Source organism: Osmerus eperlanus, chromosome 7 (assembly GCF_963692335.1).
Source record: "Osmerus eperlanus chromosome 7, fOsmEpe2.1, whole genome shotgun sequence".
Lineage (NCBI taxonomy): Eukaryota > Metazoa > Chordata > Actinopteri > Osmeriformes > Osmeridae > Osmerus > Osmerus eperlanus.
The window spans coordinates 275,853-303,481 of record NC_085024.1 but is presented as its reverse complement, the minus strand read 5'-3'; the positions used below and the strand labels follow the sequence as shown (position 1 = coordinate 303,481).

The 27,629-nt window shown below is 44.8% G+C and overlaps 1 protein-coding gene across 2 annotated transcripts; it reads right to left on the bottom strand.

The window, feature by feature from the left end:
• Positions 1-5,960: 5,960 nt before the first annotated feature.
• Positions 5,961-23,082, bottom strand: vegfaa (vascular endothelial growth factor Aa). 2 transcript variants are annotated; one of them, XM_062466384.1, is made up of 8 exons: positions 22,384-23,082; positions 21,426-21,468; positions 16,916-17,112; positions 15,441-15,517; positions 14,970-14,996; positions 9,569-9,700; positions 8,299-8,340; positions 5,961-8,184 (listed from the first exon to the last, which is right to left on the bottom strand). In XM_062466384.1, exons 1-7 carry the CDS (start codon positions 22,447-22,449, stop codon positions 8,319-8,321), a joined length of 564 nt encoding a protein of 187 aa, XP_062322368.1. In that variant the 5' UTR covers positions 22,450-23,082; the 3' UTR covers positions 5,961-8,184; positions 8,299-8,318. The 2 variants fall into 2 exon arrangements, with proteins under 2 accessions (XP_062322368.1, XP_062322369.1); XM_062466385.1 differs by lacking the exon at positions 9,569-9,700.
• Positions 23,083-27,629: the final 4,547 nt, after the last annotated feature.

The window sequence follows — 27,629 nt, the reverse complement described above, 5'->3', positions numbered from 1 at the left end:
AACTCTACTTGCTTCGGGGGGAATGTCCCTGTACTTACTGTAAGTCGCTCTGGATAAGAGCGTCTACTACATGACTAAATATAAATATATAAATATAGTGCATTAGCTTAGCCTAGCTTAGCTACCCTGCTGGGGCCATGCACAGGAGCAAGTCTCCCAGATCTACCATTCCAGCCCTACATTGTAAAAAAACAGGAACAATCTGGCAGCTGGGATGCCAGATTAAACCCATTAAATTACAGTAAAAAATATTTTTTATAAACATTAATTAACCGTAAAATAATTGTAATTTTCCTGTACCAAATTTACAAGATATATCTGTGAAATTACATTACAGGCTGTTCTTTGCCGGTAAATAGGACTTTTATTAATTGAACTTCTCTGTAAAAAAAACTGTGTACTATTATCCTGAATAAACCAGATTTGCGGGGGGAAAAACGATTTGTAATTGTACAAACATATGTACGTTGTGTACGTTCACATTATAAACTAAGGATGGTAAGATTCTCCGGTTCGCATCGGCATAAAAGCTCACGATGCGATTGCCCGGATCAAAAAAGTGTGCACCGGATACAATGTGGGATGAAATCGCAATGCATCGTTTCTAACATTTTTGCATCGGTATAATCGGATGTATTTATATAGAATCGTGTGTAGGCGAACACCTTTAGTATTTAGAAATGTGACCAATGATTTGTGACCAATAATTTTATATTTAGATAGATTCCTGCTCTCTAACTGTTTCTTAAGCGCGCTTTCATCTCCACTGCTGTCAGTGGCCGATTCTCGTCAAGTCTCTCGGCCAAGTTTCGTGCGAGTTGGAGGCGTGTTCGGGCGAGTGTTATCATGGCGGAGGAAGAGTTACACGTTCATACGAATTGCAATAAATCCTAATAAAAACTTAACTTAAAACATAAAAACTTAAATCAGGCCTGAACTTTTCTGATGTTTGTTGTTATCAAGACATTGTTACACTTAAGTCAATGCCACGCTTCAGCAAATTGGTTATCAGTCCCAGAGAGGTAAACCATAACCCTCTACAGAACCTCTTTTTAAACTTGTTCCATCTGACATAAACCTGATAGATCTTTCCTCTGTTTTCCACTAGCGTTCTCTGCCTCTCTCTCCCCCTTTCTCTCTCTCCCTCTTTATCTCTCTCTCTCCACCTCTCGTTCTCCTTGACCCTTATCCCGTTATGCAACTGCTCTGCTGGGCTCAGGCTGCCTCACTTGTTTACAGCCTGACACCTTCACATCTGGCAGGAGGAAAGCTCACCCTGACGTGTCTGTCAGAGAGAGGGAGACACTTTTGATGCTCATTTTACTCTGGGGGACCCATGATAAAGAGAGAAAGAGAGAGAGAGGGAGAGAAGAGGACAGGAGGGGAGGAGAACAGGAGAACAGGACAGGAGGGGAGGAGAAGAGGAGAGGAGGGAGGACAGGGGAGGAGAAGAGGATAGGAGGACAGGAGGAGAGTAAGGGAGACAGGAGAAGAGGAGAGTAGGGGAAAGGAGAGGACAGGAGGAGAGGACAGGAGGAGAGGACGGGAGGAGAGGAGGGGAGGAGAGGAGGGGAGGAGGGGAGGGGAGGAGAAGAGGACAATATGTCCCCCACACCTTGACGTGAGTCATGTGAACCCACATGTCTGGCGTGTGGGACAGCCCAGGTGACGGGACAGTGATGTCATCTGACCAGCCGGGGCTCTGCTGTTCCAGGAACCACCGTCCACATTCCTAAGATAAGGCAGAGAGCAGAGAGCGCCTTGCAGGAACACAACCTGCTGCCGTTGAAGTGTGTGTGGTGTGTGTTGTTGCCCAGACAGGAGATATACACATCTGTTGCCTGGATGGTATGGCCTGGTCTTTAACCCCATTTGTGAGAGAAACACACACCTGCTCACGGTCACCGCTCACTCCCATTAAAACTCCTGAAAAATCTTACAAAGATTAAAAACATACTAGAGAGGGTACAATTTCTGGGGAAATTGTAGGTTGTGCTTGCTTGCGTCGGTTGCACAGGGGTCCGTTTTTTAATGACATTTTTACAACTAATATTTCTGTATATTTCATATAAAAATGCATACTTATTATTTATAAAGATTACATAGATTTAAAAGCATTTTTTTTGCTGCTCATTTACAACTCAAAATACGAGTGAAGTGTAGAATGAAATAGATGTCTTCTCATTTCCCCTGCAAGAGGCAGCCTCATCGTTAAATCAAAACTAATCAATTTGGCAGACCGGTGTAAAGATTGACCTAATCTCTATGACTTAAACGTCCTTTTATGTTTTTCCCTTCTCGTGATATTTTCAGGCATTTAGCCTACCCAAAACGTAATTTCGGGGGCATATTTTCAGTTAGCAGATGGTACTGAGCGATTTTCCACTAAATAAATGCCAAGCTGACATTTATTCAGTGAAAAATCGCTCATTCACACACCTATCCAACACATACACACGCTCTTATCCAGAGCCACTTACAGTAAGTACAGGAACATTCCCCCGAGGCAAGTAGGGTGAAGTTCCTTGCCCTAGGACACAACGTCATTTTCCACAGCCGGGAATCAAACCGGCAACCTTCTGATTAGTAGCCCGATTCCCTAACCGCTCAGCTATCTGACTCCCTGGTAGTCTAGTAATCAAACCAAACAAGGCACAACCCAAGTTCATGTCTGTAAATGAAAGAGGGCTCCTTTAACTGTGTGTGTGTGTTTATGTGTGCATGTGTGTGTGTGCATGTGTGTGCATGTGCAAGTATATCTTCCAAGGTTTGTGTGAGTCTATTCTTCACCTATCCAACACTCACACAACTCACCTTCACCTATCCAACACTCACACAACCTCCCTTCACCTATCCAACACTCACACAATTCACCTTTACCTATCCAACACTCACACAATTCACCTTCACCTATCCAACACTCACACAATTCACCTTCACCTATCCAACACTCACACAACCTCCCTTCACCTATCCAACACTCACACAATTCACCTTCACCTATCCAACACTCACACAACCTCCCTTCACCTATCCAACACTCACACAACTCACCCTCGCCTATCCTGCATCTCCAGCCTAGTGCACTGGTCAACTCCCCCTCCTTGAAAACCACCCCTTCCATCCCAGCCCCCCCCCATCCCTGCGCTGTCACACAAGAGACACCCTGCAGCGCTGTCACACTAGAGACACAGAGGGCTGTTGGTGTGTTGGTTGTCTGCTGCTGGACTGAGGGACAAGCTTCCAGACTGCCAAGGCCCCAGCACAGCAATTGCCCAACCTGTGACTTTCCACTTAAATAATTAGTCAGGCAATCCAGCGACAGGTTACATCACACACACCGTAGGGAATGGAAAAAACTGTTTGAATACTTCACCCTTTCTCTGGCCTAAGACTCACACACTCATACACACCCCCACACACAGAGGCACACACACACAGAGGCCCACACAGACAAGCACACACACATACGCACTTACACACACAAAGTTACATTCACTCTTCATTTACCTTAACCTGCGTGTGTGTGTTTATGTTTGTGTGTGTGTGTGTGGGGGGGGGACTTATCCTTGGGGCTGTGGCAGACATCAACTGGCAGTGAGAGACGTTTCAAGCAAAAACGCAAAAAAACAAAACGCAGAAGCATATATCGGCCTTTAGAGGGAACATTGCCTGTAGCGTCTGAGAAAATCCCAGAGTTTACAGGTGTAATGGAGTGTGAATCAAGTACTGTGTGTAGTAAAATAGTTTCCACTGCCGGAAGCAAGCCAGGTCTACCTGATCTCAGACACATTGCTCTTGTGACAGCATGTGAACTCCTAAAGCCACAGTACCTGTTTTCCCACTATCCTGCATGTCTGTCTGGTGTTCACATCTCACAGCAGGACTCAAGAAAGCAGTACACACACACACACCTCCCAGACACACCGCCAACACACACACACACATACATTGAAGTCAAGGTTCCTGTCATTAAGGGTTAAGGTTAATGAAAGTAGCATATTGCGGCCAAAGAAGTGGTTGAAAGTCCAGCAGCATAAGTCCTTGTTAGCACGAGGTCAGGGCTGGCCCTACTCACACATTCCTCCCTGATCACACATGAAATCATTTGCTGCATTCCTGAGGGAATAGAGCTCCACAAGGCCTCTGATGGTAGAGGTTAAGGTGTTTCATGTCCTGTTCAAGAGATCATTCGGCAATGTACAAGTGATTGAGCCTGGTTGGTTAGGGTTAGCTGTGGCTAACCTGTGGCTAGCTGTGGCTAGCAGAGGACCAGTGTCCATGGTCCTGGTCTTCTGCTAAAGGTCACAGCTCCAGTTCTGGAAGCAGGACAGCAGGGTCTCCATTGTAACTCTTGTCCATTGTGGTCTCCATGGTCCCAATGAGTGCTTCTGTCCTGCTCCTTGTCCAACACATTCCCATGAACACCGGTCCATTCCACCACTCCAGACCTAGTCCCTGGACCTAGTCCCTGGACCTAGTCCCTGGACCTAGTCCCTGGACCTAGTCCCTGGACCTAGTCCCTGGACCTAGTACAGATCATATCCAGAACTAGTCCAGACCTAGTCCCATGATCTAGTCCAGACCTAATTCAGACATAGTCACCTGATCTAATCCAGCCCTGGTCCTGACCTAGTCCCCTGACCTAGTCCAGATGTAGTCACCTGACTTAGTCCAGACCTAGTACAGATCATATCTAGACCTAGTCCATACCTAGTACAGATCATATCCAGAACTAGTCCAGACCTAGTCCCATGATCTAGTCCAGACCTAATTCAGACATAGTCACCTGATCTAGTCCAGCCCTGGTCCTGACCTAGTCCCCTGACCTAGTCCAGAATGTAGTCACCTGACCTAGTCCAGACCTAGTCCCCTAGGGTTAGGATTAGGACTGTGAGGGTAGCTGTTTAACTGAAAACTTCCTGCATCAACATCTTGTAGACAACAGAAACCAGATCCTTATCTGCCTGGAAACATGCTATGTCCTGAACAACGGCTTACAAACCAAAAGACGCTGTGTGCTTAATCTCTTTCCTTGTAAATCAGCGTCACATATTCTACTGGAAAACGGATGCAGTTTTTAAAATGAATTGGTGATCTCCACAAATTCACAAGGAAATTACCCTCTTTTGTGGTGAAAGCTTGTGTGTGACACAATCACGTACGCTTTAAGTCATTACATAACCCTTGTTTAAGCAGTGTTTTTTGGACATGTTGGCTGTGAAGCAAAAACTGGCTTGGAAAAAAACTAAAACGTTGTTGAATATATATACAGAATATACTGTCTATATATATAGATATTCTGTATATATCCTGTAAGCTATACATATTATGCTTCCTGTATATATCCTGTATGCTATACATATCATGTATCCTATACATATACTGCACCCTGTATCTATCCTGTATATATCCTGTATGCTATACATATCCTGTATCATATATATATTCTGTATTCTATACATATCCTGTATATGTCCTGTATCAAACGTATATCCTATATCATAAATATATCCTGTACGCTATACATATACTGCATCCTGTATATATCCTGTATCCTATAGATATCCTGTATCATACTTATATCCTGTATCATTTACATATACTGCATCCTATATATATACTGTATCCTATACAGATACTGCATCCTATAGATATCCTGTATCCTATAGATATCCTGCATCCTATATATATCCTGCATCCTATAGATATCCTGTATATCTCCTGTATGCTATACATATACTGCATCCTGTATATATCCTGTATCCTATAGATATCCTGTATCATACTTATGTCCTGTATCCTATACATATACTGCATCCTATAGATATCCTGTGTAACAGCTTCACTTTGTCCTGTATTAATCATCCGTAGGAGATATATCATGTTGTGGGGAATGTTAGGGTGAATGTAGCTGATGATGTAAATGACATCATAGTGCTAAAAAGATAGTCCTCCAAACCAAAATAATTTTTTGGTTTAATAAAAAACAATATATTTAAAAAATAAATAAGTTTTAGTAGTTACATAAAAGAAATGTTATTAATATAGTCAAATGTCTCATTTACAGTACCAATAAATATATTAATGTGAACAAACACTAAAATGTGGCTGTACAGGATAGATAAAAAACAGCAGACAATTAAATACAAATAGAATGTTTATCTTCACCAGAGGGCATCGTTCTCGTGGGTAGTGTTGCGGTTCTGTAGGTTCCCGTAGCTCAGTCGAGATCCACAGTCTCAGCCTCTACCATGTCTCTGTGCATCAACAACATATCCTGACTTGAGTCCAGAACGACAACAACCGCCTCATAATTTCACGTGTTGACGCTGGGAGGATCCTCCCCCAGATGTATTATTCAGGAATGTCAAAGTATCGTTCACTTCTTTTCTTTTTTTGTACAAAAAAAGTCGTCTTCTTCTTTGTGTCCATGTCCAGACACAGCAGTGAAAATGCAGATAGATTTAACGTCCAGACACAGCAGTGAAAATGCAGATAGATTTAACATCCACCATAACATTGCATATAAATATAAATAAAATACACAAAACACATATTCAAAAATTCTACACAAGAGGAAGTATTCTACTCAATGGGATATTATGTGATTATTTACAGATCATCTTCTTGATGACCTGTCACAGATGTGCAACACACAAACACATTAAATTATCTTGATTTTTCAACAGCATTTCGTTAAACACTGCTGTCATGTTCTATATATATTCCATATATACCCACTTTAAATATCCCTTCAAAAGAATTCTCATACTAAATCTTACTAGATGTTAGTCTTTTTGTCCACTTCCAGCAGCCCTCCACTTCCTCTTACACCCCCGTCCACTCCTCTACTCCTCTTTAGGCATGGGCCGGTTACCGGTGTCAAGGTATACCGCGGTTTGAAAAAGTCACGGTTTCAATACCCCTCTAATTTTCTGTTATACCATTGCTGCATTTTTTTTTAATTGTCTCGTCAAAGACGGAAAGTGCAGGAATCCCTCAGGTTTTACGCAGCGGATATAGTAACCCTCCGGTTGCAACAAGTTAAGAGAGTTGGCATGTTTAGCACTGGTGAAATAAACTTTGAACAGTATTATTGGCATGCTACCGATTGAGGCACATAACACGGCTAATTAACTAGCTAGCGTCAACTAGTTTCACTTTAGCTTACGTTACACCAGAGCCATAGAAAAATATTTTTCTGCTGAAGAGCTGATTGGCCTACTACATGTCTCTACAATCTCACGCATTTGCTGTTAGACTCACACATTTCAACCATTTCTCACGCTGAGAAGCGCAGAGTTCCGCAGAGTTGATAGTTGTCTCAAGTTATACAGAGTTAAAAACCAGACAATAAGAAACATGGAATGGTAATCTCACGCCAAACTTTTGATAAAACCTGAGAGCCCTGCTACTACATTTCTGTGATTTGGTACAAACATTTCGGCCTACATTTAGCTGGTTTCATGTATATACTTTTGTTTAAGTCTTCCACCGTCTGTGTATAAGTTCAATTAAAACAATATAATGTATTGTTCTTTTTAGTAAAAATAAAAAAACTATTCAACTTGACATGTTTACTGCTGTTCAAACAACTTTATATGTTGCTTAAATCTAAAATATTGTGTTAAAAAAAATGTTTTTGAGCTTTAATCTCAATACATTCTCAAGGTTATCATACCGTCAAAATATAATACCGGCCCATGCCTCCTCCTCTTCTTCTTGGACGGCTCATGCGAGTAATGTTAAATTGCACCCCTAAGTGAAGGTGTGGTCACAAGTTCACTTTTTTGTACAGAAAGCATTTTAGGCATTTACATCCATAGCAGACCAACATCCAGTGAAGTATTACATAGAATATTAATGATTTTGACAAAATCTCTTGGTTCCAAACCCTAACCATGGGCCCAAACCAACTGGCACAGAAACACACCCCTCCACATGCCTCTGGCGCATTCATTCACCATTTAACCATCCGTTTCATAGCAGCAAATACACATTGTCATCGTACTTTTTATAATAAGTATACATATATATTAATCATCTTAGAATTGTACAAGGTGGTGAAGTCTCTCCTGCTCATGATTCTGTCTCACTTCTCTCCTCCTGTCCTTGAAGGGAATGCGTCCTCAGGTTACAAAGTGCTGATTCCTTCACGTGAGTGTCCCTCTCCATCTCCTCTCATCTCTGTCTGCTCCTCTCATTTCCGTCTGCTCCTCTCATCTCTGTCTGCTCCTCTCATCTCCGTCTGCTCCTCTCATCTCTGTCTGCTCCTCTCATCTCTGTCTGCTCCTCCTCATCTCTGTCTGCTCCTCTCATCTCCTGGGTTTGTCACATCTGAGGAGGACATGAGGGATGGCAGGTTAGTACACCAGCCACCAATCAGGCAGCAACTCCCCTCCCGTGACCAACTGAAAACATGTGACATCCTACCCCTGTGTGTGGCTCTCTAAATCCAGCACTGAGTGAGTGGGGGGCCCCAGAGTTCAAAGGTCACCTGGGTGGGGTCATGGGAGGTCATGGACAGAAAACCTGGTTAGAGTTTCACGAGAGGCACATTCAGGATCCTCACTGGCTGCTGACTGAGTACAGCCATTGTTTGCACTAATGGTAATAGGTTTTATTTCCATATAAGTAATGGGGATTATTCTTCTGAGGACATCTGAGTAGCAGTCAGTGCAGGCGCCACGCCCTCCCCCATCAATCCCTCACTCTCCCCAGCCCTCCTCCATCTATCCCCAGCCCTCCCTCCCTCTCCCCAGCCATCCCTCACTCTCCTCAGCCCTCCCCCATCTATCCCCAGCCCTCCCCCATCCATCTCTCACTCTCCCCAGCCCTCCCTCACTCTCCCCATCCATCTCTCACTCTCCCCAGCCATCCCTCACTCTCCCCAGCCCTACCCCATCCATCCCTCACTCTCCCCAGCCCTCCCCCATCCATCCCTCACTCTCCCCATCCATCCCTCACTCTCTCCAGCCATCCCTCACTCTCCCCATCCATCCCTCACTCTCCCCAGCCCTCCCCCATCCATCCCTCACTCTCTCCAGCCATCCCTCACTCTCCCCATCCATCTCTCACTCTCCCCAGCCCTCCCCCATCCATCCCTCACTCTCTCCAGCCATCCCTCACTCTCCCCAGCCATCCCTCACCCATCTATCCATCCATCCCTCACTCTCTCCAGCCATCCCTCACTCTCCCCAGCCATCCCTCACCCATCTATCCATCCATCCCTCACTCTCCCCAGCCATCCCTCACTCATCTATCCATCCATCCCTCATTCTCCCCAGCCCTCCCCCATCTATCCCCAGCCCTCCCTCATCCATCCCTCACCCTCCCATCCCTCCCCAGCCCTCTCCCACCCTCACAGCCCTCCACATGATGTTCCATACAGTAGGTAGATGGTTCCTCAGCACACCATGCACACGTCACAGCACCACTATAAGCAAGGGAGAAGCATGCACTTCTCTGCAGGAAACAACACTCAAGCAACATAGAGAGACGGTTGATGAATGGAGGGATGAGAGGAGAGGCACCATGTTTATCTTCGTAAACATTGTAAACAAACCTGCAAGTTCTTTGGTTTAATTCAAGTTGTCTGGACTTGCAGTCTAACTGTGTGAATTTGCAGGAACATTTACAGGTGAGAGGGTCCTGTGCAAACAAGCGTTTTCTTCTCTCTGAGCAAGGCTCACAGTGGCTGCAAGGGAAGCAAAAAGAGGAGAGAAAGAGATCTAAGCTACAGAGCATTTACTGCTGAAAGGGGTTGACACAGACACTCATGCACCATCACCTGTAAATCATCTTCCCGCCCTCCTCCCACCCCCTCCTCCCTCCCGCCTCCCCGACAGTTGGGACAGAAGTGCCTCCCTAACAAAGTCACACCAATCCTCCCCTCCCTCACAATGTTAGCAAAGACTGGTTCAGAACAACACTAAGACTAACTGGAGAAATATTTGTTAATGGTTGCATGTTTGTTTATAGGGGGAGGTATGTTTAGAGGCAGGTTTTAAAGGTGAGGTATGTTTAGAGGCAGGTTTTAAAGAGGGTGGTATGTTTAGAGTCAGGTTTTAAAGGGGGAGGTATGTTTAGAGGCAGGTTTTAAAGGTGAGGTATGTTTAGAGGAAGGTTTTAAAGGTGAGGTATGTTTAGAGGCAGGTTATATAGGGGGAGGTATGTTTTAAGGCAGGTTTAAAGGGGGAGGTATGTTTAGAGGCAGGTTCTAAAGGCGGAGGTATGTTTAGAGGCATGTTTTAAAGGGGGAGGTATGTTTAGAGGCAGGTTCTAAAGGCGGAGGTATGTTTAGAGGCAGGTTTTAAAGGGGGAGGTATGTTTAGAGGCAGGTTTTAGAGGGGGAGCTGGATGTGTCTTTGTTAAGTGTATGGAACCACATGGCAAGGAGACAGACATCCCCTCCCTGTCAGATGACAAGCCAAGCATGTGAGGTGTGGTGAAAGAGGAGAGCACACGAATGAACATCTGCCATTGAGACACATTGAGACACACACACACACACACACACAGAGAGACACGCAAACACACACACGCAGGTATAGCCGAGCTAGCAGGAGCACTTTCAACAGAGCTGTCAACTACAGATCCCAGTTTAAATATAAACAGCATCAATCCTTCGTCCCTTCTCTTCCCAATCCTGCCCATACATTCGCTAGCCCTGTTTCCATGCCCACTTGCCCCCATGTTGAGTGCATGGGATGTTGTGACAACCACACCTCTGACAGGGGCTTTATATAGTGTGGACATGTCTCAGAGGAACGGAATCTCATTCATTGTTCCAGCGTTATTTACAGTCAAGATTGATGCTGGTGCTTGGAGATATGGTGTCTATCGAGGCTGAGTGTGTGAGACAGCAGAGTATGAGACAGGGACAAGAACGAGACGCAGGACCAAAGCACCAGATACGCTGCTGTTTGTCTCCGAAGGAAAACTGTTTCCTTTTCTACGAGCCCATTGTGTCTCCCTGAGAGAGACTTCACCACCATGTATGAAAACACCCTTATCTACGTTGAGCTCACGGCCCAGTGCCACTGATAGCTGCTGTTTTCAAACAGCAGTCTGGAGCCGAAACACAACATGGAATAACAGCCCTTCAGGAGAGGAAAAGAGGAGAGAGGGAGAGGAGGAGAGTACAGGAGAGGAGAGATGAGAGAGAATGAGGAGAGGAGAAGAGAGAGAATGAGGAAAGAGAGAAGAGAGAGGAGATAGGAGAGGAGAAGAGTACAGGAAAGGAGAGGATGCCCAGACTCTCCAGCAGAGCGGGTCAATAGCAGTTAGACCTTCTGGAAGGGACATCCTGTTTCTAATCTGGGGTCTTCACTAGAGGGGGCATCCATGGCACCTGTGTGTTTCTATGTGTGGGTGTATGTGTGAGTGCATGGATGTGTGTGTGAGAGCGTGTATGTGTGTGTCTGAGTCAGTGATCCCGGTAACGCGCTACTTAGTAACGCGTTACTCTAATCTGACCACTTTTTTCAGTAACGAGTAATCTAACGCGTTACTATTTCCAAACCAGTAATCAGATTAAAGTTACTTGTCCAAGTCACTGTGCGTTACTATTTTGTCATTAATAGTAAAATATATATTTGATTTCTTGTTGCGTCTCTGGGAGTCAAGTCATGTAGGCCTAGCTTATGCGACAATTTAGTCACGTTTTCAGCATGAGGGTCACATCACGTGTATATACATAGACCTACCACGAAGCGACACAAACAACAATGGGGGAGGAGAGAGAGATGCGCATTTTCGAGTTGGAAATACAATCACTATTTTGAGTATTTGTCAGCTAAAGATGGAAATATCAAGGTTCGTTGTACACTCTGTACTGGTGGCGACAAAGTGCTATCAAGCTACAAAAACACGACATCAAATTTGAAGAAACATTTGGAGTCGCAGCACTGCACAGTCAAATTTACAGAGCAAATCCCACAAGGTGGTACGAAGCAGAGAGCCGGAGGTCCCCTGCCACCCAAACAACAAAAGCTGGACTTCGGTGCAAAACCAACATGTATTTTTTCAGGAAATAGTTAAGTTCAACTTAAAATGTCATAAATTGTACATTGGAGATACATTGTACATTGTTGTTGTGTACATTACTGTTAAAAATGCACTGTGAGTGTTGGCAAAACCGGTTGTCATTTTTATGTTGAGGCGGCGGGGGTGTTGTCGGCAGCTGCTGAATGTAACTAATAAAGTAACTTGTAATCTAACTTTAACCCTTGTGCTGCCTTCGGGTCACATGACCCAAAGGTTCATAACGAACCATCGTTGTGTTTACCCAATTTTACCCAATACAAAAACAAATAAAAATAATTTTCTTTTAACCTTCGCAATGTGGGGGGTCTGAGACAGCCCAACGGTTAAAAGAAAATGCTTCACTTTGTTTTTGTATGCGGTAAAGTTGTCGCAATACGACGGTGGGTCACAATGACTGATAGGTCAGAATGACCCGAAGATAACACAAGGGTTAAGATTACTTTTAAAATCAAGTAATCTGTAAAGTAACTAAGTTACTTTTTAAAGGAGTATTCAGTAATCAGTAATCAGATTACTTTTTCAAAGTAACTGTGGCAACACTGGTCTGAGTGCATGTGTGTGTGGGGGTCATTGAGAACATGCATGTACCTGTACTGTCCCTGATTTAATTATTTCTTCTTCCTGGCTGTGTTCAAACATCAAATTTTGTGTAATTTTGAGCCTTTTATGCACCCTTTTTGTTAGCCAAAGTCTGCACAAAAATGAGGACTAAGAGAACTGACCACAATTCACAGCGTTGTGACTTGAAACACGAGGGTTACCAGGGGAAGCCTGGAAGCCCCCCAAAAATGCAGCAAAGTGCTGTCGCATTCCAATTTATAGCAATTTGAGCCCACTCGCACTCAATCGCTTATGAGGTGACGTCAAGTATGGGGTTCAGGGTTAGGGGGGACATTGGGATTGGGCCTTAGTATCATAATTATCTGCACAAATTTGTCAAAATGTGTCCAAAGTTGAGACACTGTCTCCCCAACTTCAAGAAAAGGCTAAAGACGATCCGGGAGTACAACGCTACTTAGGAATGATTTGCTGGACCTGATGTTTCCTCCAGGATCACAATGACTCTTATTGAGAGACTTGTTGCCCTTAGTTAGTTGTAACTGACTTATAACTATTGTACTCGCTGTGAAATATATTTTTGTTGCTTGCTTTTTTCCACAGGTACACCCTTGCACTTTTGAGGTTCATGTTGTTTAATTGTAACTTGTTTAACTAAATGCTCTTATGGTTATTCCCTTTGGGACATATTTGGTTTTCACAATGTATGCTTGGCTACCCGCAATGTTTGGGGCATAACAACAATCTCGTTGTTATGATCAGTGACATATGCTCTTTTGTGAAGCTCTCTCTTGGAAGTCGCTTTGGATAAAAGGGTCTGCTAAATGCATAAATGTAAAACTGATACATTCAATTAATATGAGTCCAACGTAATGTTCATATTACATAAAGAACTAATAACAAAAAAAAACTATTTAGTGCTCAAATTGATGCTAAAGAAATTTGCGAGCGCACTCTGTGTACAATGTCTGGCTCCGCCCCTGCCTACCACCACAAATATAATCCAATTCTGTGGGAAACACCGTAATGACATACACATACACACCAACAAAAATTAACATTTTCATATACACACATGTATGCACACACACACACACACACACACACTTACAGTCTCCCCTGCCTCTCCCAGTCCCTATCCCCCCAGCCTGTTTGCCTCCAGGCTCATCCACAATTTAAACTGCTGGTTACCGTAATGACACCTGTTACTATGATTAGATGGAAGTGTGGTGGGGGATCAGGCTGGAGCAGCTGGGAGCGCAGGCGGCAGTTCATGCTACATCTAGCCAGCGTATTGTATTTCTTGCATCATGTGTACACCAGTTGTATTTTGATTGATATTTTGAGATTATCATTAGTACTGTTAGTGGCGTCCGGTCGCATACTGTAACATTTAGTCTTTCACTCTGAATAAAATACAGCAAAAAAGAGCCAGAACTAGTGTGTACAGTAGATAACATCATGCTACATCTAGCCAGCGTATCGGATTTTTGCTTCCTGTGTGTAAAAGTTATATTTTTATCGATATTATGAGCCTATTATACTAACCCTAACCCTATGTAAACCCAACTCTCCACACTTGACCATGACATTATACAAACTACAACAGTAACCTTACAGAACTACAACTCTGCATTCACCAGTCTGACACGCCCCCGAGCATGGTGCACTGTAGGAAGGCAAGCGACACAAAGCGATTTGCGTCGCTGTATTGGACACGCACCGTTAAGGCCTCTCCCTCCCTTTCCTCCCTCCATCCCTACCCATCTCCCTCTCTCACGGCTGAGAGATGAGCTGCAGGTATATATATATATAATATAACATTATAGATTCAGTATATTTTTAATAAAATATTATAGATCCAGCATATATATAGACATACTGAACATCTCTCAAAGTAGAAAGAGGCTTCTTGTCCCCTCCTCTCAGCCTCCTAGAACAATATGCTCTCCTAGGCAGAGAGACAGCCAGGTACAGAGTAGACACAGACAGAATGAGTGAGAGAGACAGACAGGTACAGAGTAGACAGTGAGAGAGACAGAAAGATAGAGACGCAGAAACACATAACAGCAACTTTAAAGCTCTTCTTAGCATTAGGACCACAAATGTTTGTCTGTCTAAAACTGTCCACAAAGAGCTCATCAGGCTGCAGCTTGCTGGGTTAGGGTTTCTCATCCAGCACTGGGGAAACAGCAACACTGGAGGCTTCAGGTTTAGCTCTATGTTGGAGATTGGCTGGGTGATGAGGAGGTTCATCCACGTTTGGATGTTATGGGGCAGAATGATTTGCTTTTGCAGCGTTTGACTGAGGCGAAAAGTCCCTCCCTCATCCCACAAGACAAACAAGCGAAGAGACTTACTTCTTTGTTTTAACTTCTGGCTTTGGTCTAAAATGAGAAAGAGAAACAAACCTAGTGAGAAGAAATACATGGGATGTATTTCTTGGGAATACATGGGATGTAAACATGGGAGTCAGGTGGCTGAGCGGTTAGGGAATCGGGCTGGTAATCCGAAGGTTGCCAGTTCGATTCCCGGTCATGCCAACTGGTGAGAGAGTCAGGTGGCTGAGCGGTTAGGGAATCGGGCTGGTAATACGAAGGTTGCCAGTTCGATTCCCGGTCATGCAAACTGACGTTGTGTCCTTGGGCAAGGCACTTCACCCTACTTGCCTCGGGGGAATGTCCCTGTAAGTCGCTCTGGATAAGAGCGTCTGCTAAATGACTAAATGTAAATATTTTTGTTGTGTTTATATGTGAAGCAGAAGTGTGATGGACTATGATGTCTCTGAAACACAGAAACTAACATGGTTGATTGATGGAGGAACGTCTTACCTGCACTCACACTTTCTGTGTTCCGTGAAACTCATCTGGAACTGGTGCTGAGAGACTCTCTGCCTGACACGGATCACCTGTGGAGGAACACAAGAAACCTTCAGATTGAAGACTAGTTCAGACTTCTGAATCTCCTTCCTCTCTCCCTCCTCTACCCTCCACTCTCCCTCCTTTCTCCCTCCTTTTTCCCTATTCTCTCATCTCTCCCTCCTCTCTCCATTCTTTCCCCTTCTCTCCCCTCCTCTCTCTCCCTCCTTTCTCCCTCCTTTCTCCCTCCTCTCCCCCTCCTCTTTCTCTCCCCCTCCTATCTCCCTCCTTTCTCCCTCCACTCTACCTACTTTCTTCCTCTTCTCTCCCTCCTCTCTCTCCCTCCTCTCTCTCTCTTTCCCTCCTCTCTCTCTCCTCTCTTTCCCTCCTCTCTCTCTCTCTCTCTCCTCTCTATCTCCCTCTTCTCTCTCTCTCTCTCCCTCCTCTCTCTCTCTCTCCTCTCTCTCTCTCCCTCCTTTCTCCTTCCACTCTACCTCCTTTCTTCCTCTTCTCTCTCTCCCTCCTCTCCCCCTCATCTCCCTCTTCCTACCCCAATTTAGGTTGCAAATATGAAGGATGAGACATGTGTGTTGATTACCCCCTCCACCCTGACAGCATGGAGGACACCTCCACCCTGACCCTAACCTCCACCCTGACCCTGTGTGTGTAAGTACATTGCTCATGGACTCCAACATGGCCTAGCTGTGGGTGAGTGTCTGTGTTACAGCGGATGGCAAGACCCTACATTTGGGATTGATGTCTACATATCTGGTTGAATTAAAGAAATGACGAATTGTGTGATCATTTGGTTTCATGATAGTTTGTTTCTAAAAGGGAGCTAATTCAGGTAATTTAGATGATGTTGCCATAGCTGAAGGGTCACTGCTGATACCATGAAACACATTCATGAAACTCTGATTCCTTCTCTTCAACATGACTTCCTCTGAGGGCCCTGATGTCCTGAGGACCAGTGTTTGACCACAGGTTGACCGCTCGGTGACCGCACAGCCAGATGTTGCCCTACATTCCTGTGTGTTTCCCAGCCCTGGTCCAGGCCCGTCCAGGATTGGGCTCTGACCACACCAACACAGGAGTAAACAACACGCTGGGTAAACAACATAGCAGCATGCCAGAGCGGTGTGGAGAGAGAGAGGGGGAGAGAGACAGGAAGAACAATACAGAAAAATAAAGAGAGAGAAAGAGGGAGAGACAGGGGGAGAAAGACTGAGGGGAGAAAGACAGAGAGAGAAATACAGAGAAAGAGAGGGAGCCATACAGAGAGAGGCGTGGGGTGCAGTGTGGCAGAGCTGAATTCAGACACATGGACCTCCATAGAGAAAAGGAGTTCAAAGATAAAATGATGGTAAAAGAAAAAGAGAGACAGTGGGAGAGAGACAGAAAGAGAGAGAAGGAGAAGAATGAGTTTGGTTCTTCAGTCCGCAGCTTACCTCCAAGGTGACGTTGCGTGTTTCCGTAGCAACACACTCGAGCGCCTCGTCCGTGCAGCAGCCGGCGCATCGCTGCAGCGCCACGCAGGATGGGATGAAGGTGTGCTCGATCTCCTCAGGGTACTCCTGGAAGATGTCCACCAGCACCTCCCGCGTCCGACACACACTCTTGTTGTACACCTCTATGAACTGCACCACTGCAAGGGAGAGGGGTCGGGTCAGCCTGGCCATGTTTCATCACAGTCATCATCATCACCTTCATCACCACCATCATCATCACCTTCATCATCACCATCATCATCACCTTCATCTTCACCATCATCATCACCTTCATCATTATCATAACCATCATCACCATCACCACCATCATCACCATCACCACCATCACCATCATCACCTTCATCATTATCATAACCATCATCACCACCATCATCATCACCACCACCATCATCACCACCATCATCATCATCACCTTCATCACCACCATCACCACAACCATCATCATCACCACCACCATCATCACCACCACCATCATCATCACCACCACCATCATCACCACCACCATCATCATCATCACCACCATCATCATCACCACCACCATCATCATCACCATCATCATCATCACCACCATCATCATCACCACCACCATCATCACCTTCATCATTATCATAACCATCATCATCATCACCACCATCATCATCATCACCACCACCATCATCACCTTCATCATTATCATAACCATCATCATCATCACCATCACCACCATCATCATCATCACCATCATCACCATCACCACCATCACCACCATCATCATCATCACCACCACCATCATCACAACCACCATCATCATCACCCTCATCACCACCATCATTTTCATCATCACTATCATCACCATCTTCATCATCATTACCCCCACCATCACCATCTTCATCGCCCCCATCATCTTCATCCTCATCATAATCATTACCACCATCATCAGCATCATTCCCGCTGATGTCATCATCTTCATCACCATCATAGTAACATAGTCAGTTAGATATTCTAGCGTATCATTAGCTATATTAAAATACAATAAGAAGATACTGATTAGCATACTTTTCTTGCAAACTAAGAGAAACTGTCCTGGATAAATCACCACTTCCCTCATTCCCTATTCAGCTCTCACCTGTCTTCTCTGTCTATTCTACTCCATCCCTCCTCTAAACCACCATCCCTTCTCTCCTTCCTCTAAACCTCCATCTCTCCTCTAAACCTCCATCCCTCCTCTAAACCTCCATCCCTCCTCTCCTTCCTCTAAACCTCCATCCCTCCTCTCCTTCCTCTAAACCTCCATCCCTCCTCTCCTTCCTCTAAACATCCATCCCTCCTCTCCTTCCTCTAAACATCCATCCCTCCTCTAAACCTCCATCCCTCCTCTAAACCTCCATCCCTCCTCTAAACCTCCATCCCTCCTCTAAACATCCATCCCTCCTCTCCTTCCTCTAAACCCCCATCCCTCCTCTAAACCTCCATCCCTCCTCTGCTTCCTCTAAACCTCCATCCTTCCTCTAAACCTCCATCCCTCCTCTGCTTCCTCTAAACCTCCATCCCTCCTCTAAACCTCCATCCCTCCTCTCCTTCCTCTAAACCTCCATCCCTCCTCTCCTTCCTCTAAACCTCCATCCCTCCTCTCCTTCCTCTAAACCTCCATCCCTCCTCTGCTTCCTCTAAACCTCCATCCCTCCTCTGCTTCCTCTAAACCTCCATCCCTCCTCTAAACATCCATCCCTCCTCTCCTTCCTCTAAACCTCCATCCCTCCTCTGCTTCCTCTAAACCTCCATCCCTCCTCTGCTTCCTCTAAACCTCCATCCCTCTTCTAAACCTGCATCCCCTCTCTCCTTCCTCTAAACCTCCATCCCTCCTCTGCTTCCTCTAAACCTCCATCCCTCCTCTAAACCTGCATCCCTCCTCTCCTTCCTCTAAACCTCCATCCCTCCTCTCCTTCCTCTAAACCTCCATCCTTCCTCTAAACCTCCATCCCTCCTCTAAACCTGCATCCCTCCTCTGCTTCCTCTAAACCTCCATCCCTCCTCTCCTTCCTCTAAACCACCATCACTCCTCTCCTTCCTCTAAACCACCATCCCTCCTCTCCTTCCTCTAAACCTCGATCCCTCCTCTCCTTTCTCTAAACCACCATCCACCAGACGCGGCGGCCCGTCTGGTCTTCAATTTACCCAGACGCTCCCATGTTACCCCGCTCCTCATCTCCCTCCACTGGCTTCCCATTACGGCCCGTATCAGATTCAAGACTCTGGTACTGACCTTCCGAGCAGTGAACGGGACTGTACCCGACTACATCAAGTCTCTCCTCCAGCCTTACACCCCCCTCCCGCCACCTACGGTCTTCTTCTGACAACCGTCTGGTGGTCCCACCGCTCAAGAGCGCCCAGTCCCAACACAAGCTCTGTTCCTGTCTGGCCCCCCAATGGTGGAATCAACTCCCCACCTCCATCAGGGACACTGACTGTCTCCCCGCCTTCAAGAAAAGGCTCAAGACGCACTTGTTCCGGGAGTACAACGGCACTTAGGAATGCTTGGCTGGACCTGATGTTAGTTTCCTCCAGGATCACAATGACTCGTATTGAGAGACTTGTTGCTCTTGTTGGTTAGTTGTAACGGTTTTAAATTCTTGTACTCGATGTGAAATATTTTACTGTTGATTGTTTTTCTACAGGTACACTCTTGCACTTTTTGAGTTTCATGTTGTTTAATTGTCACTTGTTTAACTGCATGTTCTTATGGTTCTTCCCTTTGGCACTTATTTGTTTTTTCACAATGTATACTTCATGTTTTGGCTGCTCGCAATGTTGGGGCTATCTCGTTGTTATGATCAGTGACCTATGCTCTTTTGTTAAGCTCTCTCTTGGAAGTTGCTTTGGATAAAAGCGTCTGCTAAATGCATAAATGTAAAATGTAAATCCCTCCTCTCCTTCCCTCTAAACCTGTCCTCCATCCCTCCTGGGCTCTGTCAGGTGGAGGAAGAGAGCACTTTTGCTCCTTTGTTGTGATAAAAAGGTCCAGCCTAGAAGTTCCATGAGGGCTCCGTCCGGGTAAGTGGAGCAGCGAGGTACAAACCTGGGATTCAGGCACCACAAAGAGCCCCACTGTGATAAACACAGTTTCTCATGTTCCTCCAGAACAACAACAAAATCAACTCTGTCCAGTCCAGAGACCACCCATGGTGTCCCACACAGCCACAACCCCTCTATACTTAGTATTACACAGGTAATAGTGATTGTAAACCCTATCATCATATCAATAAACATGTTTATGTCCATGTCAACCCAGTAAAACATTCTAAAATACTTCTCTACATCTCAGAATAATCCTAGCTCTACCCTGCTGTATCCAGGTAACCCCCGGCTGTCTCCTGAACCCGGGGTCATGACCTCAGGACAGGCGGTGCCATGGTTGACCTGTGACCTGTGATCCCTGGAAGCCCACCCCTGAGCTTGCCTAGCACTACAACAACATCCTGGCTGAGCTGAAGCCCCACAGCCTCTAGTATCCTCTAGTATTGGCCTCCAACATCCAGCCTCTAACCTCCAGCCTCTACTATCCTCTAGTGTTGGCCTCCAACACCCAGCCTCTAACCTCCAGCCTCTACTATCCTCTAGTGTTGGCCTCCAACACCCAGCCTCTAACCTCCAGCCTCTACTATCCTCTAGTGTTGGCCTCCAACACCCAGCCTCTAACCTCCAGCCTCTACTATCCTCTAGTGGTGGCCTCCAACACCCAGCCTCTAACCTCCAGCCTCTACTATCCTCTAGTGGTGGCCTCCAACACCCAGCCTCTAACCTCCAGCCTCTACTATCCTCTTGTGTTGGCCTCCAACATCCAACCTCTACTAGCTTCTCGGTGACTTGGCCTGCCTGCCTCCCAGCCTGTCTGCCTGCCTGCCTCCAAGCCTGTCTGCCTCCAAGCCTGTCTGCCTGCCTACCTCCAAGCCTGCCGTCCTCCCAGCCTTGGTCAGAGCTAGCCAGGACTCTGAGTCGCAGCCAACCAACAAACATCAGCTTGCTACGACCTTGGGTGAAGGCTAGCTGTGGGACACACTGATCCAGTCTTCTGTCTATCTTCAAACTGACTTACTGACAGGAAAAGTACAACATTATACAACTGTTTCCTGTTGTGGCTTTGCCTTCGACCGACACACAGCGTTGGAGTCTAGCACAGTTCACTGGTGACTTCAAACTCCCAGGTTTGATAGCATTGCCCATTTACTCTGACTTCCTCTCTATGGAAAGTGGCTCCCATCCCATAATAATAGGCCTATGTAATGGAATCACATAGGCAACTTCGATAATATAACTTAATATAAACACGTAAATATAAACATCCGTTTTTACTGTAGGAAGTGAGAGGCTCTGCTGTAGAAACAACATTTCCTCCGACGGCCGCTAGGTGGCTCTTGTGCATCAACCGCCAACGCCGTTAATGCACAAACGAGAGATTAAGTTGTAAACTCACCGTCATTTTTACTCCTCTCCCCTTCCTTGGGTATGTGAGCCGTCTGTAAAATAACCATACACAGCTGTTAGAGCAATAACTTAACAGTTTCATATGTAAATGTCAGTGCACATGTTATGCTTAAACTAGCATAGGCTATTCCTGGGTCTAGATATGAATACATGACAATTCCGTATGTTTTAAAATAAAGCATAGAATGACGTGTTAAAAGCCAGCACTCTCCAGTGAATCTGACGTATTTCATGACAGATGTCACATTTAAGGTTTTCCACCTATAACAGGCAAGTGCGGAGTCACGGCAGATGCCTCGGTGTCGCGCCCTACGGTCACATTGCACGGACTGGTGCAATAGCTATGGAATATTGCGTTGGAGCCCAAATAGTGCTAGCAATACAGTTACAGTGTATGGGCCGTTGGGAATGACAGCAGCCTATGATATTGTTCGATTTTCCAGATTTTCGGGATTGTCCTGAACAGGAGTGTGACTGGGACAGTTTAAACATACAAATATTCTTCTTCTTTTTTTATTAAAAGAAAAAAGTTGAAAGTAGAAATAGACATGTTAAGTGTGTGTCGGTTTTATAGCCTAGTGCTAGTGACATTAATGATGCAATTTGACTTTGAGTCCTGGCTGTAAACACTCGTGTTTCCCTCGCAGCCCAGCGAAAGCTAGCCTCGGTCGAGGAGCTCCAATTGTTAGGTTTCCCTAACATTACAAACGGAAAGCAAATAACCTCCACATATATTACAACAATAATAATAATAGCGGTTACTCACAATTATTAAGCACCACATATGTAATTGTATTTAAAGTTGTATTTTTGCGCATTACAGTAAGAACCACATGAATATGCTCGTAGTTTTGAGGTTTCCACAAGAAGCGACCCGACCGGCGCGCGCGTCAAGAAAAACCAGCGCAATAATGAAACATGTACAGAAGCTCGACACGAGAACTCACCTTTACAGGGGAGAAGTGGATAACTGCTGCCAAAAGTATGTGTACCAAACTGACAACAAAGTTCATGGTTGTAATTCCAAAGGTTGTTTTACAATCGCAGCTGTCGTTTAGTTCTGGGTATTCACAGTAGACTGATTACCTACAAACACAAAAACGAGTAGGCTATCTTGTTTGTAATCTCGTTTGTAGCTAAATCAAATCCATGTCGTCCACACACATTGATGCGTGACTTGGAAGGATTCCGTTAACATTACTTTATTTTAACTGTATCCAAGGACTCACAGAAAACCCCACATAAATGTAACATCCAATTGTGATCATCCGAAGTTCGTTTCCAGGGTTATTTCGCTATACTAGATCCTTCCCAAACGGGTAAATAATTCCAAATCGGCGTTAACCAGAGACTACGCTGCTGAGAACTTTCTCAATTTCTTAGTGGAACTTTGCGCATGCTGTTCACCGTGCGGAACCGACGATAGCCTCGGAGATCGCAGCAGGGTGAGAGCGGCACCGTGTCTGCCCGGTACAAATGGTTTCGTTATCAATCCTTCTTTGAACGCAACAGATACTTTCAGACTGATCTTGCGCACCCTCGTTTTGTATTTCACCACAGCGTCCGTGTGTTACTCTTCGAGTTTTCTAACATTCAGCTGAGGAATAGAGAGACTGTTTCCGTTACCTCCGTTCCTCGCTGGTGTTACGGGTATACTGTTGCAGGAGCGCGAGCTATCGGGTTTGGGAATGAATCGGTGGACCGACCGAGCGTTGTCCTCATTGGTTGGACGAATGCCAGGGGGTGTTACTATAGAGTTCCAAAGTTATCATACACAGTTATTGTAAAACTAAAGATCTAGTAGCCTAAGATACTGTCCTTGAATTAGTAGAGACTAGTCTGGATAAACGTGAATCACAGTAAGGTTTATGACTTATCATTTCAAATAGAGACGTCTGCGTTGGGAATACATGAAGAAAGGGATAGTGCGAAGTTCTGCCAAAAAAAGAAGTAATGTAAGTAGAGAAGAGAAGCTGCGAGAAGAGACGCTGGTGGTCATTCAGGACTGGGAAGAATTAAGACACTGATTCTGCAGTATAAGAAATACTTAAAAATACTGTACAATACTGTCCTATAAAAGTATCTCCCCCTCTCTCTGTTTATCCCCATCCCTCTCTCTTTTTCTCTCTCTCTGTTTACACCTGTCTTTCTCTCTGTTTACCCCCATCCCTCTCTCTTTCTCTCTCTCTGTTTACACCTGTCTTTCTCTCTGTTTACCCCCATCCCTCTCTCTCTTTCTCCCTCTCTGTTTACACCTCTCTCTCTCTCTGTGTACCCCCCTGTCTCTCTCTCTGTTTACCCCCCGTCTCTCTCTCTGTTTACCCCCCTGTCTCTCTCTCTCTGTTTACCCCCTGTCTCTCTCTCTCTGTTTACCCCCCTGTCTCTCTCTCTCTGTTTACCCCCCTGTCTCTCTGTCTGTTTACCCCCCTGTCTCTCTCTTTGTTTACCCCCCTGTCTCTCTCTCTGTTTACCCTCCTGTCTCTCTCTCTGTTTAACCCATCTCTCTCTCTCTGTTTACCCCCTGTCTCTCTCTCTGTTTACCCCGTCTCTCTCTCTCTGTTTACCCCCCTGTCTCTCTCTCTGTTTACACCTGTCTTTCTCTCTGTTTACCCCCATCCCTCTCTCTCTTTCTCTCTCTCTGTTTACACCTGTCTCTCTCTCTGTGTACCCCCCTGTCTCTCTCTCTCTGTTTACCCCCCTGTCTCTCTCTCTGTTTACCCCCCTGTCTCTCTCTCTCTCTGTTTACCCCCCCTCTCTCTCTCTCTGTTTACCCCCCTGTCTCTCTCTGTTTACCCCTGTCTCTCTCTCTCTGTTTACCCCCCTGTCTCTCTCTCTGTTTCCCCCCGTCTCTCTCTCTCTGTTTACCCCCGTCTATCTCTCTCTGTTTACCCCGTCTCTCTCTGTTTACCCCCTGTCTCTCTCTCTGTTTACCCCCCTGTCTCTCTCTCTGTTTACCCCCTGTCTCTCTCTCTGTTTACCCCGTCTCTCTCTCTGTGTTTACCCCCTGTCTCTCTCTGTTTACCCCCGTCAGTTCAGTATGCTTTATTGGCATGACAGTTCGGGTTGAGCAGTATTGCCAAAGCAGTCCATATTGAATGGACATTTTAACATATATATCATAACAATTAACAAGGAGTCTAACAATAATAATATGGAAAAACAACAGTAGCATTGTAAGTTGGGGACTGTAGAAAAGTAACAGATAAATGCATGTTAAGATGACAGGAGACAGAAAGGTTTTAACAGTCATACAAGGTTGATTCACTGTCCCTCAGGTTGTGACATTGAGATACATACTGTATCTAGCGGCAAGGCTTGCAGTAGGCCCTTCGCCCAGAGATATCCTTAATTTCTCATTTATGTCAAGTTCTGTGTAGTTTTCAATTAACTGGTTACATTTGTCCAGATATTGATCTCTTATACTTTTATATTTGTAACATTAAAGTAGGAAATATCTTTATGTTTCAATTTCCCCTGATGTACAGTGCCCACAGATTCTGTACTCTTTAGGTAACCATGTTTTTTGATGTCTTACTTTTTTGATTGCAAGGGTGTGGTCACTCATTCGGTATTTTGTGAGCAGCTGTCTTTGCTTTATGTCCTTGACAATATATAGATATTCAGCCATTTCATATTTTCTGTTTAGGCCCCGATAGCAAATATAATTTGTTTTGTGTCTTGGTTTCTTTTTCCCAGTGTTCTAGGTAGGAGTTTTAGTTTTCTGATGTGATTAGTTTTATTCTGTTTGGTGTTAGTAAAGGGGAAGGAGGTGTGCCAGGTGGTAACTGGTTTGTTAGTCTCATAACCAGCTGGCACAGGGGGCTCCTCTCAGGGTTACCTTCATGGACTTTAGTAGTTTCCTCAGGACTGGATTTTAAATGTGTGTAATTTCTTTTTGATCTTTTCTGGATTTCTAATGTTAGTGGGAATCAGCCTAATTCTGCACGACATGCGTTTGTGGGGGTTTTTCTTTGGATATTTAAAGGTGACATGACATGAAAACTTCACTTTAGGACGTTATTTAACATTAATATGAGTTCCCCTAGCCTGCCTTTGGTCCCCCAGTGGCTAGAATTTTCGATCGGTGTAAACCAAGCCCTGGGTGTTCTTCTCCGCCTTTCAGAAAATGAAAGCTCAATTGCTCTGTTTGAAAATCTCCTCTTTGTTACGTCACAAGGAGGAAGGTTACCTCCCCTCTCTCTGCTTTGCCCGCCCAGAGAATCTGGCCCGCCAATAAGAAACTGAGCTACGACCGTGCAAGTGTTTTTATCCTAGAGAGACATCATGGCTTGCAAACGAACGAAGCATTACATTTGCTCGGTTTGGATGTACAAAGGAAAACAAAAATCTTTTTACAGTTCCTTCATCCGAGCCTCTGAAGACCAGTATCTTAATTTTATTTTCTCTGGAAATGCGCCTACACAACTTCTGTTGTAGGCGCATTTGTTTTGTATGTCTGCGCCAAACACTTCAGCCACGACTGTTTCCTCAACTTGAGCTAATACAAAACTGGCCTTGCTGAAATTAAATTCTGGATCAGTACTAACACTCCTTTGTCCAGCTACTAACCTCGGACAAGTAAGTTAACTAACGCTATATCATTTTGTAGCTTTACTGTATATGGTTACCTAGCTTGCTACCCTTAGAATGTGGCTGTAACTTTAGCTCTGCAGCTAACAGCTGAGTTACTGTCGCTAATGGAAAGGTATATAGCATCAAGTATGTGTGTGAATACACATGCTGTAACGTGAGTGTTGTACACTTCTTTGTTATTTGGATAACCGTTCTGCTGTTGGTGTTATGGCGCGCGCGATATCCGCCTTTCCCCTCATTGAAATGACTGACTGTGTACCTCTGCAAACCAGGGTTATCAGATGAGAATGGGCAAATTCGAGGCATCTTACAGCAACGGGGCTACAGCCATTGTGATACATCCATTGTAAACATTAGCGCATGGTGCCGCCCCTCCGCTCCTCATTAGCATTTAAAGCTACAGACACCAAAACAGCGCGTTTTGAGGAAAGCTCCTTGTGGGACTGCTAGTAGTGGCTGTAATTCTGCACCAAGGCTGAATTTCGGGAAAGAGACTTCTGATACAGTATTAGGGGACCACTAAGGCCTATATAAAAGCATCCAAAAACAGCATGTCATGTCTCCTTTAATATATTTCGATAGAAATCAGCATGGAGAGTCTCTATTGGGTGCTTTCCCAATTGATGAAGGGATGGACGACACACACACATCGCCACTGATGCTAGGGCATGATCGGAAATTCCCTTCCATGACAAGTTATGGCACCCCAAACCACCTTTTTAAAGCACTAAGCTATTCTTTACAGCAGAAACCCAGTCATCCTGTTGTCCCGTTTTTATAGGAAATGTAAACTTGTTGACATGGTCTGGATGAATGCTCGATTCTGATTGGCTGCAGGGGTGTCCATTAGCAGGTGATAGATCTTTTTCTATGGCTCTGGGTTTGAGCTAAGCCCCGAATGTTTACAACGTCTGGTTCCGCGTCTGATTAACACTCGGATCGATAAGCAGTCTCAAAAATGGTAGCAATATAAAAAATACTACGATCCCTTGGGACTGGGCGATAAATTGATAAAAAAAGTAATGACTTCCCTCAATAAAGATATCATAACATTAATTCATTTTCAATAATATCGATAATGTCGATAGAGAATAATTAAGAACAGCAGTCCATTTAATTTCTGCGATGCAGCAGGAATTTGCGGAGAAATGGTGGCCTACGCTCACTGAAATATACAGAGCACCTAGAGTGGAGTAGCTAATGTTAACCGTGGAAAATGAGTGAATTGGCAAAAACAGTGACAGCGATAGCCATGGCGAGGGAGCAACTTCCAATGAAAAAATTATTGATAAAAAGGGTTCGTCTTCTTTAATTATTTGGAAATGGTTTGACTTTTTGAAATCCGACAAAGATCAGAGCAATGTTTGGTGCAAATTGTGTAGTAGCAAACAGGTGGCTACAGTACCAAGTCTGGTGATACGAAAAACTGCAAATGTGGACTACTCGACAGGTCTACAAATATGAAATGCCGAGTTAGTCAAATTTAAATAAATAAATAAATAGGTAAATAAATAGATAAATACATACATAAATAAATATGGCTATGAAAAAAATCTGAAATAAAAAACCCTAAAGGTAGATTCTTGTTGTGGCTTTCTAC